Source organism: Chelmon rostratus, chromosome 2 (assembly GCF_017976325.1).
Source record: "Chelmon rostratus isolate fCheRos1 chromosome 2, fCheRos1.pri, whole genome shotgun sequence".
NCBI lineage: Eukaryota > Metazoa > Chordata > Actinopteri > Chaetodontiformes > Chaetodontidae > Chelmon > Chelmon rostratus.
In genome coordinates this window covers 13,596,024-13,611,523 of record NC_055659.1, presented here as the reverse complement: position 1 = coordinate 13,611,523, position 15,500 = coordinate 13,596,024, and the positions used below count along the sequence as shown (strand labels likewise).

The window sequence follows — 15,500 nt, the reverse complement described above, 5'->3', positions numbered from 1 at the left end:
CATCCCACTGAATAAAGAACAATCTGGCATGTGGATCAAATCCAACACACAGATTGCATTTAATTCATAAGCCCATCTATCAACATGATAACATCCCATGTGTTATGTGAAGACCCGGTCCACAAGACAGCCCAGTTCTTTGAGTTTGTTGAAGCGCCAGAGGCACATTTCTGCTACACGCCGTCCATCCGGTGGGCTTGATAGCTCATTAATGTACGTGAGTGTGATGGATGGGGTCTGGACAAAAATAATCCCAGCAGATGAACACAGGCCAGATGAGACCTTGAACAGTATTCATGGTGACAGATGCACCATCACTGATTCTGACATGCTTTGCTTTTCTATCCAGGTTAATAAACCACTTCTCTCTCTTTTATACTGGGTGGTGTTCCAGAAAGAGTTATACTATTAAACTTATTCTGGTTTGTGTATTTTGTTGAAGCTGCTGCAGTGGAATCCATGAATATGGATCAATTTTGAATCTTTCTCACACATTATGTTACTTAGAGGGTTTAAGATCAAACAAATTATACTTAAAAACTTCCTGAAAGTTGAGAAGTTCATTGTAGTTATCATTAACAACCTATTTCTGCTTCCCACACTTTTCCTAAGAGACAGTTAATTTCCCAGTTGTCCACATAATAATGCCATAACTTTGTAGTATTTACGATTCTTCTGCCCAGTTTATTTTGAAATATGTGTTTGTGTTGTTTGGCCCGGTGATAAATTAGATGTTTTTGTATGTGTTTATAGGTTTGTCCGGTGTTCCAGGATTTTGATGCTGCTGTTTGTTTTCTGTATGTTTTCATGAGGCTGCTACTGTTTTGTTGTGCTTAAATGAAAAACACAGAATGTGATGCTGCCAGAGTATCACAAAAATACAGCACACTGAATTATTAGGAATAATTAATGATTGTGTGCACAATACAGAACAACATCCTTTTTGCATTGCCTTTGTGACATCCTTCCTACTGTGATTTATGACTGTAATATATGAGAGCAACCTTATGCATAGAGGCCAATAAGAAAGTAAAGATGAAGCAGTCAGACTAAAACAATATGGTGCCTAGCCAATAAATACAAAGATGGGAGATGGGAGCCACGTACGACTTCATTTACAGAAACTTTACATTTTACCTGATAAAGTTGTTCGAAGTATAATTCATTCATTAAAAACTGTCCTCGCCTCTTGCACAATCGCTTCCCTTTTCAATCTGGAGCTACACAAACTTTGGCTACACAGCCCAGGTAAGAATTTAAGGTACTGTATGACTCACACATCAACCTCCCTGACAAGCGCACTGCTCCCAAAATAGATTCAGATCTCGCCGCAAGCAGCAAGCCGGTAGCAGCAGGCTGACCTGCGGAGTAAAGGCAACAACTTCAAATCTGATTTATGTTAAGTACTACATTCTATCAAAATCAAATAAAATGGAAACCAGAATTCCTTTTTCATAATCCGGCAGGTCCCTGAACGGCTGTAAGTGGAGAAGGCAATCAGCAAATGTAATGTGGAAAACTTTATCACAGCCATAATGGCAGAGACATCTATTATAATTTTTTTTTTTTTAAAGTCTCTGAATAAAATAGCCCGCAAGGAGTCAGACCCACTTCTGAGCGCAGTTAATGTTCTCTCTAATTACGTACAAGTCATTCTTGATGTTTACATAACCAGTAAACTACAATAATGTAGAAATACATTTAATAGTGAAGCTGAACTTGTTTTGTATTAAGGACAGAAATTTGATAGGTGGAAACAGTCTTCCTACGCTGACCTCGATCAGCGTCAGAAAACCATTTCCTCCCATTCAATTTCTCCCTCATCGGCTTGTACCCACATCTTGCAGAGTTGGGTATCGGTGGGAGCCCCTATAAGCAAAAACAATAAACGCTTTACACAAACTGAAAAACTTTTTGTTTATTATGTCAATTACAGCAATGTTTTACTTGAGGTCATTTGGGATTTTTGTCTTTGTTCATCCTTAAATACATAATCTTGATGCTGAAAGGCAAACATGAGGATTTCACGTGGAAATATAAATTAGCTCCAAATCATATTGTTCAATTTACTTTCCCACAACATGCTACAAGCGCTTAAGCACTGCCTGCCATCTCTGTCAGACAACTGGATATGGTCAAAAGTGAAAAGGTGGTGGACTTTCAACTAAAAATGAGAAGCTTTTCATTGGTAGTCTCACTAAACGTGTTAACTCATGGTAACAAAGGTGACTTTGTCCTCAGAAGGAAAATCTTTCAGTTAGGTTACTGTGGCATGGCTCTCGAAAGAAAAACGACACATGAAACAACTTTTAACACGTCCACAACGGACAAAAATAATTACAAAACACTGCTGCATTTATTCATTTAAGGACTTGAGTTATTATTATGCACTTTGGCATATACAAGCAAGTTCATGTGTCATTTTTGTGTTAAAATGCTTAACGGAGACAACCAATGTTGAGATTTGTTGGCAGAGAGGCTGGAAATGAATGATTTGCACCATTTTACCATTGTCTGCAAAGTGCAACAGACCAGAATACATTCCATTATTCACTGTTTAATTAAGCCAATCTTACCGATCCAGCTAGACATTTTGGCAGTTTGTTTTAAAGTGCTGTGAGAACACTGGGCTGAATGAATGACACTAAAAATTATTTTCAAGGCGGAAATTTTAAGGAGACTACAACATAATTCCCATCATTTTACAACTGGAATTACCTGCTAAGTCGGCATCTGAGAAAGCAACTAAAAACATGAGGCATACTTGAGATTCAGACCAAAGGAATAGCTGTCAGGCCGCACATCCGACCGTGGTCATACACATACTTACCACACACATATACAGTGTTCCTGAGGACCAATTGTTGCAGTAGACAACTGCCATTTTCATTTTTGTTTCCCAAACAAAAATATGCCAATAAGATATATTCTACAATATAATGACTACAGAAATTTAAATCAAAACATACATACTTTGCAAATCATGTATAAACTGAAGTAGGTGCCCGTTGGGAGAGACATGGAAATTGGCTTAATCTAGTTTATACTCTATTCAGCACATGCATTAAGAGACTCTGGAAACATCCAAAAATCTAACCAACCAAATGGGGAAAATACGGAACGAAAGAATAAACAAGTTTCCCTAACCCTAACTGATACATGATTGCCATTTGCAATATATCAGCTTCCCAACTTAACGGAGCCCTAATTTTACTGTTTTGGGTCAAGTAATGACTCATTTTGTATATATTAACTCATTGTCATTTACAGTTTCTTTTCTTCCTTTTTTTTTTTTTTTTTTTGCAAGGCTGGCTAAAATCGAGGCTCAGATCAGTTCCTAACGGAGATGGAAGATAAAGAGAGTTCCCTCCTGAAATGCAGCAAAAGGCAGTTGAGATAAGCAGACTTCACTTGTTTCGAGTGAATGAGCCCACCACAAAAGATCAACCTCAGTGCTGTCAGTGCCTTGATTAGTCCAGAGCGTTGCCTGAGAGGTGAGCACCGTATTCCCAGCAAGAAGAGCTCAACAATGTCCACGTGGCTCACTTCATCAGCACCTCCTGCAACACGAGACACACAAAGGTGAACAACTGCTCCATTTATTAGTTGATAAACTGAAAATTTGACAGCAGCATTTTTAATAATCATTACTAAACTAAAGTGACACATTTTTGATGGTTTCAGGTTCTTAAAATGTGAGAACTTGCTGCTTTTCATTGCCATTTTTAACTGACTATCTTCAGTTTTGTCTGTTGGTTGGATGAAATGAGACATGGTAAGGACATCACCATGGCAAATTTTCATTTGTTTTTCATGTTTTATAGACCGAACAGTTAACCAAGAAAATAGTCAGCAGAAAAATTGAAATATGAAAAAAAATGAAATCATCTGTTAGTTGCAGCCCTAGAGCTGTGAGATCTGAAGTACTATGACATTAAAACACTAACACATAGCATATGAGTACTTGGGCTTTAGTAATACTTTCATAAATTTAGAATTTAGATGTCCAACAGCACTTTTATGACACAGAATGTTAAGAGCCAGAGCGTAACTGGATTTTTGAGGACATATTGGCATCAATATCAGAGGTTTATAAAAAAACCCCGTAATGATTTATGAGCCAATACTCGACTTTTATAGACACATTTACATCACCATCGTGTGAAAACCGTGTCTATACAAAGTGTCAACGTTTAATGAGCAAAAAATAAACAGTCCTACTTTTAGCTTTGTGGTGGTGCATTTTTTTTCCATATTCAAGTTTTTTTGTTTGTTTGTTTATTGATCTTGAATAGTATAAGAATGTTTTTAACAATATTCATCATCATCATCCTCAAACATATCTTTGGCAGTTCTTTGCTGCAAATCAGCTAGCACATACAGTGACACAGGTGTATCTCTGCAATATGCTAATACTGGCCTTGCTGATTTATCTGTCAAGCCTCAATAAAGACAGACAACACAAAACAAGGGAGGCACAGAAACACACACAGGGCGATGTCTCACCTGAGTCTCTTTTGGCTCTTGAGTTGGTGGTTCCTCAGTTTTCACCTCAGCAGAAGGAGCTGCGTTGGCCATTTGTAAGCTCCTGGTGACTGGACCACCTACTCTGTCCCTCGTTCGAAGGGAGAACCGCTCCTCTTTCTTCAGCTGTTGCGGCGGTGGTGATTTGGCCTCTGCTAATCTCTTGGGTGCTGCCTCTTTGCCCATACGCTGCATTCTCATCGCAGGCCGTTGTTGCGCAGTGTCACTGGGAGTGTCCGAGGCTGACGGGGTGGGAGGTAGAGACTGAACGTGGCCCTTCTTAGCTTTTTTGCCTGCAGAAACTGGTGCTGGGAACGAGGCAGGCCTCTTCAGTCGCCCCAGCGTGGCAGAGGTTTTTCCTCTGCTTGGCTGGGAGGGTTCAGGGTCTGCTGCGCCTGAGCTGCGAGCTCTGGTCTTTCCCAGGGGTTTAGGCTCTGTCTCTGCCTGTGGTATTTCACAGTCTGCAGCTTTCTTCCTAAGACTCATGTTTTTATCTGCCACAGACGCTGCCTCCTTTTTCACCTCCACAAGACCCTTTCTGCCCCTTTTAACAACAGGCTTCATGGGACAGCTGACTGCCATATGTTTACTGAGACTTGCTGGGTAAGTAAACTCCCGACTACAATGGGGGCAGACGTTAGAGGGCTGCTCTTCCTCAACTTTAACGGTAGCCTTCTTTGCAAAAGTGGCAGCTTTATTTTTCTGTGAAATTGCCTTCTGGACCAGCTGGTTTTTCTTCTTACTGAGGGCACTCATTTTTGTTTTACCAGTATCTTGATTAAAGTTAAGTCTCTTTGGCTGACCCATTCTTCGGAAAGCACTCTGGCCTGCAATGGCTACTGAGGGTGACACCACTCCATTCGGACTCTTCACTATTTGTTTGAGGGGGATGGGGTTTTTCTTGGGAGTGTAACGTTTCTTATCACTAGCATTGGCACAGGCCAAAATGTGCTGGTGCAGTTCGGGCATGTTGTCAAAGCTGTTGCCGCACTTAGTGCAGCGGATGGCAGTGCTGAAAGTTTGTGGTATGTTGTGGGTGGTGAAGTTAGTAGCTGAGGCCACAGAGCCAGCATGGGAACGGCTATGATAAGGAAAAGGGGGTGGTTTATAACTGGGGTAGTGTTGATTAATGCCAAGGCGCACATCTGGGCCTTTAGGCTTCGCTCCTTCTGAGGCCATGATCTTTATTGTAGTGTACAACTCCTCATTGGGGTCTTCCGCATGATTTCCATTAACATCAGGCCCTTCTTTTGCTAAATCAGAGTCATCTTGTGGAGCAGCTTCATCAGTCGTCTCTGGTGCTGGTGATGAGGGACTGCTTTCCTCTTTGGCTCTGGATGGATCCGTGTAGTTTTGTGGCCTGAGCTTGCCACTCTCTACAGTGGTATGTGAACATGTCTCGTTTGGGTGCAGATCCTTTTGGTGCTGTTGGAGATTGCAGAGAAATGCAAACTCCTTAGAACACACTGAGCAGACAAAGATCCTGCCCACTCCATGTAGTGTCGTCCGGTGCGCCAGCAAGGCTGGGGCGTCACCAAACAGCTGCACACAGAATTCACACTTGAAAGGCCAATCAGCAGCGTGCTCTGTGATATGTCCACTGAGCTCTTTGATGGAGTTGAACGGCTCCTCACAGACATTACACACAAAAGTCTTGCAATACGTCGAGTCAACTTCCTCCGCCTCAGAGGTTTTATTAGACGGTTTATCAGGAGCAGCAGGGTGAGGTGAAGAGTCAACGCCATCCTGAGGTGCATGACTTATGTCTGATAGCTCATCTACGCAGTGCTGAGGCTCTTCTTTTATTTTAATCTGAGAGTGGGACTGTGAAACCTGTGATGGGGGTGGATCATGTGATGCAGGAGTAGGAGATGATGAGGAAGATGAGGATTCTGGCTGGGATGAGAGAGCAGTAGTAGATTTCTCTGTTACTGAGTCAAGGTTTTGGTTCATTTTTCCATTTAGCAGACTGGTGCAAGCTGTAGTCAGAGACACATCTTCTGTAGTGGGCAGATCTACTAATTCCGCCTCAGGAGGGCTTGATGTCGCTGAAAAATTATGAGTATCTTTAAGTGGAGTCTTCGGGGACTCCGGTGGCTCAGAGATATGGTCCTCTTCCTCATCTTTGTTTTCTTCAGATGACAAAATCTCCTCCGAGTCTGACAGGGACTTGTGTTCCACTGATCTTGGAGACACTTTTGGCGAGAGGACAGGAAGAGGTCTCAGTGCAGAGGAATCTGAAGGCTGAGAAAGAGGAGAGCTAGGCATAGTTGGCGGAGAGGGTATGGTAGGGAGTACAGGTGGAGGTGGTGTTGGGGAAGTCACACTGGAGGCACAGGGGGAAGAAGGGTTCAGAGTGACAGGGGTCAAAGAGGGTGGAGAGGGGTGGGCAGACTCCGATGCAGTGTTTGGAGACCGAGAATGAAAACAACTTATGTTGGCCAATGCCGCGGGGCCCTCCTCTCCTGGCAAGGGTAGGCCTACATACTCATTCATCAGCACCTTTTCAAGCATGCTGGTGTTGGGCTTTCTCTTTTTTATCAGTGATTGTGGTGCTGGACTTGCCTTTAATTCAGACTCGACACTGCTCTTCCGATGCAAGCTTAAATCAAGAGCTGAATCCCCGAGCACCTTGTTCAAGCTGTCACTCCTCCTACTGACAGAATTTGACAGATCCAAGGGCTGCTGATTACAGGAGTTTCCACCACTATTAGAGGAAGTTTGGCCCTGCATATTGTTTCCAGAAAGGCTCAGGCTGTCTCCATTTTCTTTGTCCTGTAGGCTCCCAGGAGGTGACGCACTGTAGCTTTCCAGCTTTGGTACCTTAAGGGTGTACGAGCTCACCACCTCCGCTTTACAGCTCTCTGTTTTACATGCAGGACTGAGCTGTGGAGATGACGGGGGAGACGCTGTTCTTCTTTTGAACCTGCCTGAAGTCCCCTGCAGCGGTGTGACTGACAGTGGCGAGGCCAGTCTATGGCTTTCTGTTATCAGGGTAATGGTTGATTTCTGAATGTCTTGTGTCTGAAGGAGCTGCTTGAGCTTTGGCGAGAGATAAACCGTTTTCTCTCGCTGAAATGCCGATGAATCTGGAGCTTGTTGAAACAGTCCTCCCACCAACAAGTTAGATGAAGATGATGTCGAGGATGAGGAAGACGATGAAGGGGCTGTGAAAGATGCTGTTTCGGTCTCCATTTTAAGGCTGGGAACAAGTGGGGGTGTAGACGTTCTTCTTTTTGCTGCTGGCTGGCCAATGTTGGACACTTGCTTTGCAGCACTCGTTCTACCCTCCACCTTCAGTGCTTGAGTGATCTGATTTGGGCTGATGATGACGGTGTCCAGACCAAACAGGGCTGCAGATCGGGAGTCCACCTCTATCACCTCACAGCTGCTCACCGAACTGCTGGACACAATCTTGCCGTCTATGTAGAAGCTCAAATTCTCAGAGATGTTTTTGGATATGTCAACTGCGTAATCGTCCCTGTCTGCCTCATCTTCTGTGTCCGCACTGGGCACGTAGACAGGCGGGGGGCTGGTGCTGGGGGACTCGTCGGGCTGCTGACGTTGCTGCACCGACGCCTCTTGCAGCAGCATGCCTTTCCTGCGAACTCCCTTCGGTAACAAGTGCCGCTCGTGTATTCTGCGTTGGTGTCGGCGCATGTTGGTGTGTGTGCCAAATGCTTTATTACAGTACTTGCAGGGATGTAGCTCCTTCGACTCTCCATTTTCATCCAATATAAAGGGACGGTCTGCATGATGCCCTAACTCCTTTCTCTGCATTTCAGAGTTGTACAGTGGTCCTCCTGTAAACTGGGACCCTATGGCTATATAGTGACTAGTCGGGCTTGTGCAGTCGGGACTTGAACCATCAGTTTGCACCACAGGACTGAGTAGACTGGCGGTCCCAGCCAATGAGCCAGGCCTTTTCTTAGGCCCATTCTCATGCCTCCTCTCATGCCGCCGCCGCCCCACCTGTGAGCCAAAGGATTTACTACAGTACCGGCACTTGAACAGTTGCGATTGCTGGTTAGGGATGGCATGAATGTGATTATGACGTTCCAGACCCTGTCTGCTTGAGAAGTGGCGTTCACAGTGTTGACAGGGATACGACTCTCCGTGGGGATCACCCTCAAGGTCACCATCGGGATCAGGGTCAAGGTCGAGATCAGGATCGATCTCCGGTTCTTGACCTGCAATCGAGGAAGACTCCAACTTTCCCTGCGAGTCCTTATGGCTTTCTTTACCACAGGTCAGTGATGGTCCAGGCTGCTTATTTTGCATTAAATCAGCCGTCGGTGAATGCTGAGCAGTTCTCTGCTGTACTTCATTTGGTTCCTCCAAATCATCAGCATCCTCTTCCTCCTCCTCTTCTTCCTCCTCCTGCTCCTCCTCCCCATTTCCCCTGTCTGTCATCACTGCTGACTTGTCCTCCACACTTCTATGGTCAGTGCTTCCCACGGGATGGGTTTCCTGGAGTTCCTGTGAGGGCCCTAAGGTGGATGGCCCCTCATCCTCCTCCTTCAGACCTGTAAACAGTTTATTGGGAGTGTCAAGCTATGCCTTTTCATCAAACTGTTTCAGGAATTTCAGTTAATACTGTTAAAAATTAAATACCTAAGAAATGTTCAATCAAAGAACAGGTGGAAAAAATGCAAATATGCTGATTATCCACAAAACAAAGTCAACTTACCTTCTTCTCCATCCCACATCTCCTCGACAGTAGGTTTGGTTACACTCGTTTCCTTGAATCCACCCAAACCAGCCTGTCTGGCTCTCTCCAGCAGCTTTCTTCTGGCTGCAAGTATAAACAAACATCACTTTGTAACATGGCTTGATCAACAGCAGGTTTGAAAATCTAAAGCATAGAAATTATTCTATTAGCATGTTAGCATAACATTTTTAGCCAGTTAGGACTTTCCCACACATATTTCATGAGCAGAACCCTCAACAAAATGCACCAATAAAAATGACAAGGCTATTTAGACTTAACATGATAAGAACACAGTAAATGTTTGATCATTATTATGTCCCACACTCACATACATTTTTGACCAAATAGCAGGCTTTGGTTATTTCTTGCAAACATATTCTAGTAACCAAACACCCTTCTGGAGGCATACAAAGCTTTATAATATGACTTCAAAAAATATGAATGAATAGGCGAGATATGACGGTTTTATTTACAATTAATTGACCCATACAACTTCACTTTAGACTTTCAAAATCAAGTTTACTTTTTCATCTCGTGCTCAAATTACTACAGGAAAATCTGGATTGGCTCCACTCCCACTGCTATTTAAAAACGCAGGAAGAAGAAAAGCGACTGCTTTGAAATTCAAAGGGAAATGTGAGTCGACCTTGCAGCCTATCCTAAAGCAGCCTCACATTGCATTCATAATTATGGGATTTCCTGCATCTGTACTGTAAAGAGGGCAACTGATAAATGAGATAAGGTTATGTTTAATGTTATGCTTAATATGACAGTATTTTTAATTTCCGAGCCTTATCTAACTCAAGAGGCTTCCCTGGCACCTCCTCATCACTGGAGTGTGTCAACAAGGTCACCTGACCTGGCCTACAAAGCCTAATTCATACCAGAGAAACACATGCTGCAGGTCAGTCATCTGACCAGCATGGTCCTAGGCATTCCCCTAAATCTACAGCAGCAACACAACTACCCAAACATTCTTATTATTTAGCTGCGCTACCATTTAAACGCCCTGGCTTTTTCTGTCAGTTTATTTTAAATACAGCAACTACTGGGAAAGCACACAAACTCTGGCACACAGCAGTTAGGGAACATGCGTGGTGTTTGATATTAAGATGGAGCAAGCACGATAGGTAGGCTAAGCCACCACACTGCAGTACAGAGCGCTGGCGTGCTAGAGGCTCTTGCCTGTAGGGTCACACAGAAAATTAAACAGGCTCTTCTCACAAGAAACAACACAAGCACCTATTTTAAACAAGCCTGCACAATTAAGGACAACCTCTCTAAGAAAAATACTCCAGGCATGTAGCTCACATTCTTTATATTTTGTTTCCTACCTTATCTCAGACATTTCAGGAGTTACAGGGATGGCTCTGACTTTCTGTATGTTGCCTATATTTATGTGATGGTTTAATTACATATAATTAAACAGTCTCTAATTTACATTTGCAAGCATCTAAGCAGCAATTATCTACACAGGGCTTTTGTATTCTTGTGGTATTACAGTATAATATTTCTGCAGGATTTCTTCACCACGCATGCAACATGCTACATGATGTCATCTATCCCCCCATGGTAAAGACAGATGAAAAAAGAGGTATTAAAAACAGACCACAACAGATAAGGTCAGACAGCAAGCTCTGAATATATACATTTATCAATTTACCCTCTTCATGGTCCCACATTGAAATACCCACATGATCCATAACATGGAAACACTATGTCCAAAGTTCATACTGACCAGTGTAATTGTGACATTAAGCAGCAAAGGTGATCGTTTCTTACAATTATTGACACATCCTTTCCTTTATTATGTTTGTTTTTCAAAAGAAAAATGATTGGAGAAGCAATTTCCTAAATGGCGTGTCTGTCATTTTCAACTGATTTTGTTATGTCGTCTTCATTGTTAATACTATCATATCGGGCTATAACACTAGCCCGAACTATTATAATGCCTGCCAAGGTGTTAACTGTCTCTCTCCACGATAAAATCAGTTTTCAATAACAATTTACTCCAAGCAGTTTGCTATCTGCTCCTGTACACCGAGATGTCCGTGCGTTCAGACCTAGCCGATTAGCTTCATGCTAGCATACAACACCAAGTCTGACAACTCGATGAACTGGTTATTCTGGACCCAGAGCGACGGGAAAGGTAATTTTAAACACTCTTCACGAGGTATAACAGCGATATTTTAAGTTGTTATACAAAACCTGTGCTCTAATTAGCCTGCAGTTGGATAAGGAAGCTGGCTAGTTAGCTAACCTGCTAGGCCATCATCAAGTGGAGAGGCTCGCCGATGGATGGCTTTCATGCTTTAGGAACTCAAGGAAGGTCACATCCTCGACAACGTCAGGACCCAGAGGAGGAAAAGCAACTAAAAAGTTGCTCAAATGCTCGTTTTACAGCTAAAAGGGGTGTTTTTATGGCAAGGAGTTGGCTGATTGGTCGTTCTATAGAGCCAAATCTGGCCGCAGCGACGAGTTTCAGGTCGGGTATGAAAGTAGAGAAAAGCCCCACACATCGCTGCCGTTAACGTTAGCCACCACTAGCCTTCCTTCATTTGTAGCTAGCTAGCTCGCCTGTTACAACTTCGACTGAGCTGCAAGGGGATCGATTGGTGGCTAATTTAGCGTGGCAAGTGTGCCGCGCACACATCGGAGATTAAAACCGAGCAGATATGTCATCTTGGTTGGTAAATAAGGCCTCACCTCGCTTCGCCCTGGGTGAATTTTTCCTGTTCAGACTGCTGGCTCTTTCTTCCTCCAGTGCAGCTGTTATCTCAGGGTTGTCTTCCACAGTGTACCACACCAGCAGCTCCTCTCCCGGCCCGATAGGCTGCAACAATGAGAGATGAGGTCGGCCACCAATCACAGCCCGGCTTGCTGAGAGGCAAGGGGGATATTTGGGCCACTGTGCATCTTATCTGTCTAGGGGGGTATGGAATTTGACAGTGTTTCCACCATAGCCTGCAGTATATTCTCTACTGGAGAAGATTTGATGGAGTTATATAGTTACCATGACTCTACTTTTAAGACTTGCATGAATGTTAATGGGTGCTGAGCCTTATACAGCACATCACAGTTTGTCATTCCCAACTGATGCACATATGTATCGCATTAGACAGTTTTAACCAGGGGTGGAAGAAGTCTTCAGGTCTTTCACTGAAGTAAAAGTACCAGAACAACAATGAAGTCCTACATTCAAGATTAAGGCTGGGCAACATCCCAAAATAATATCAGGGTCAGAATCACCAATACTTTTTATTATTAAGAGCAGCTAATATAACATGTAGGGCAGAGAAATGGGGTGAATGCATCATTAATATGAAATCCTTGGGCACTTTATTAGGTACACCTATACAAGTTAAGGCATCTATTGCAACAGCTCAGCCAGAAATGTGAACTTTCCAAAGATAATAATGTTTAGTTTTAAGTCAGTTTCAGGTTTTGTTAGCAAAATGTTTATCATTGAGATTGTAGTTCTAGTAATTCTATTGTGAGACGTTTCTAATGGTTTAAAAACATGAGAGAGGAGGACTGTTTAAAACACATTTCATATGCACATATATTTAAAAAATAAAACACTTTTGTATGTGCTTATCTAAAATAAAGGCTTTCCATTCCACTCATTCATTATATCTCAGTATAGGAGCAGCTGTAGGACCTCTAGGCTGCATGAATGCATGTTTGACTTACCCTCAACACTTTGTAGTAAATGGCTCTGTTAATCTCAAGGGGGAAAAGATTCTGCTCTTCACCGGAGCGAGCCCAGTTGACGTACCGCAGCCAGTTCCCCTTCATGGGGTCCGTGGCGTCGACACACATCCAGCCCCGCGCTGGGAAATAAACCTACGGGACACAAGTACAAAGACAATGTTGTAATATATAGATATAGCTTGAGAAGATCTAGACAGGAGGGCCACCTTTGCCCAAGTGGAAGCTAAAAGATAATCAGCAGCATTTTGTTTAGCAATGTCATAACAAAGGCTTTTTAATTTTCCTCCCAAACAGCTGCACGCCTTGAAATGTTTGTGTTAATCTTTTATACGACTTTTCCAGGCAGCAACACAGTTTATGGTTATAAAGCTATTTTCAGCTGTTGGTGCTTAGCCTGATGCAGAATGTAGTTGGGCTTGTTTTCGGTATGCGGTGGATGCCACAAACGTGGAGGTGAGTCGTTCGGGGAAAGAAGCCAGGGGAGCAGCCTGCAACATACCTCCCACATGTAAACATTACTCGTCACCTGGGACCTTTTCTTCTTCTCTCCGACAAATGGACCAAACCTCTTGCCTTTAGGAATGACCCGAGTGGCCCAGACACCTGAAAGTAAGAATAAGGAGAAACATCTTATACCTGTTACATTTGAGATTATATATTTTAAGCACTAAATATGGTAAATAGATCAGTTTTAGGGCACATTTAGAGACTGGTGCCCAAAAGAGATGTCCTGTCCTGTGTTTAACTTCAACAATGTTTAACCTTGAAATCAGTGATGTGGATAATCAGGATTGGCACGATGAGGTTTATTATAACTAGACGTTATTTAAGACTGATTTTCATTTTTTAAGAATATCCTTTTTCTTAGGCTTTTCGTGTAGAATAAAACTGTCTAAAGTTAGTTTGAGTCTGTCACTATGTTCCAGTTTGCTTCATGTCTGATGGGAGATCCAGGTGAAGAGTATCACTACATATTAGTTTGTCAAGGTTTGACAGTGATAGAAACAGATTAATTAAATGTCATCATATGATTAGTCAAAATGTTGTTAAATTTGAGTCTAAAATGATCAAAGGGTTAGAAGGTCTTGCTATCACCCCCCCTCTATGGTGAGTATGAGCTGTTACCATCAGGAAAACAACCCAGAGATCCTTTATACCAGGGGTGCCCAAACTTTTTCCATCAAAAGGCAAATCTGAAACTTAATGGTGGTCCAGGGGCCAAAAGCAAACACCTATTGTATTGTACTGAATTCCCTTAAATTCCCTGAACTGACTTCCTCCACACTCTGCCTGCCGAGCCCAGATTAGGAAAAATAATTAAAATTAGGAATCCCACATAACTAAAGGTAAAATAAAACGGCATAAAGAGTGATTTATATTATAATTCTTTAAAATGAATTTAAGTGTGTATAAGGCATGGTAGAAAATACTTAAAGCCTTTAAGACATAACTAGCACTCTAATGCACTTTGTTTACACCATTAGATCGTCCTCAAACGACTCCAAACTGAAGCGAAGCTCTGAATTCTCCATTTTCCAACGCAGCCTGTTCTCACTGTGGTCTACTGGAGGTCACTTTCAAAGTGTATATCAACAAAATGCAAATGTGAAAATCAGCATGTGAATGGTCTTTAAAGATGCTGTTAAAGTTCCATTTGTCTTAACAGAGCAGACACATTTATGAACTCACCAATACGGCTTTGATTTATAGCAGAAGGTCCAAGACTCAAACAGTCGGGCAGACCCTTCCACACATGAGCCGGAATTTCTTCTAGAGTTTCCACTGTCCCACCAGTGATGGCCATCATCTGCAATACATGAGAAATGATTGTTTTTAAAAGAAAATCAAAAAGCTTCAGAACCCAATGAAAATGTCAAACACAGTTGTGCAGGACATTGTAAGAAGATATTTTACCTGCTCAGGTAGGTTTCCAGGAGACAGTGGGCATCGAGTCTTAACGGAGTTACCACATGGACTGTAAATACAGAATAAAGTAAGAGGCTGAAAAAGCAGCAGCACATTTGAATGGATGCCCTCAAAGTGAATTCATAACAAACTACATTTCAGTGAGGTCAACACACAGCTGTCTAATACAACTTTGCTTTATAGTTGAGGAGTTTTTTTTTTTTTTTTTGCATAAAACTGAAAAACGACACCAGACAAACAAAATTTATGAAGACTTATTTCCATAGTGGTTCAGGACAAGAGGTGCTGTGTCTGTGCTGCAGCACTGAGCTCATGAAAGCGGGGACATGCAAATTTAATCACAGGTGGACAGCACAGAATTTCCCTTTCCCTTGTTCGCCTTTGACAAAAAACAGTTTGAGGCCCCTTCCATGAACAGCAAATAAGAAGTGTTGCCTATTAATTAATGCTGGCAGGTTTTGAGGGCTGCAGCAGGATTAGTTTGCAGATTATCTTCACGATTAATCACTTAAAAACAGATTTACCTATAAAATACACATCTATAATTTTCCAGAGGCCAACGCGACGTCTTCAGATTTGCTTGTTTTGTCTGAAAACCCCAAAGATAAACCCTGAGATTAGCAGC

The 15,500-nt window shown here is 42.5% G+C and overlaps 1 protein-coding gene across 1 annotated transcript; it reads right to left on the bottom strand.

The window, feature by feature from the left end:
* Window positions 1-1,900: 1,900 nt before the first annotated feature.
* On the bottom strand, window positions 1,901-14,920 carry prdm2b (PR domain containing 2, with ZNF domain b). Its single transcript, XM_041956932.1, has 8 exons — window positions 14,864-14,920; window positions 14,639-14,756; window positions 13,449-13,552; window positions 12,929-13,081; window positions 11,942-12,068; window positions 9,215-9,319; window positions 4,507-9,050; window positions 1,901-3,560 (listed from the first exon to the last, which is right to left on the bottom strand). The coding sequence occupies exons 2-8, from the start codon at window positions 14,754-14,756 to the stop codon at window positions 3,543-3,545; spliced, it is 5,169 nt and encodes a 1,722-aa protein (XP_041812866.1). The 5' UTR covers window positions 14,864-14,920; the 3' UTR covers window positions 1,901-3,542.
* Window positions 14,921-15,500: the final 580 nt, after the last annotated feature.

Coding starts and splice junctions, on each gene's coding strand:
- prdm2b (XM_041956932.1), bottom strand. CDS start 14,756: ATGATGGCCATCACTGGTGGGACAGTGGAAACTCTAGAAGAAATTCCG. Junction 9,320..11,941: donor TTCACCCAGGGCGAAGCGAG/GTGAGGCCTTAT, acceptor TTATACTTGCAG/CCAGAAGAAAGCTGCTGGAG. Junction 9,051..9,214: donor GATGTGGGATGGAGAAGAAG/GTAAGTTGACTT, acceptor AACTGTTTACAG/GTCTGAAGGAGGAGGATGAG.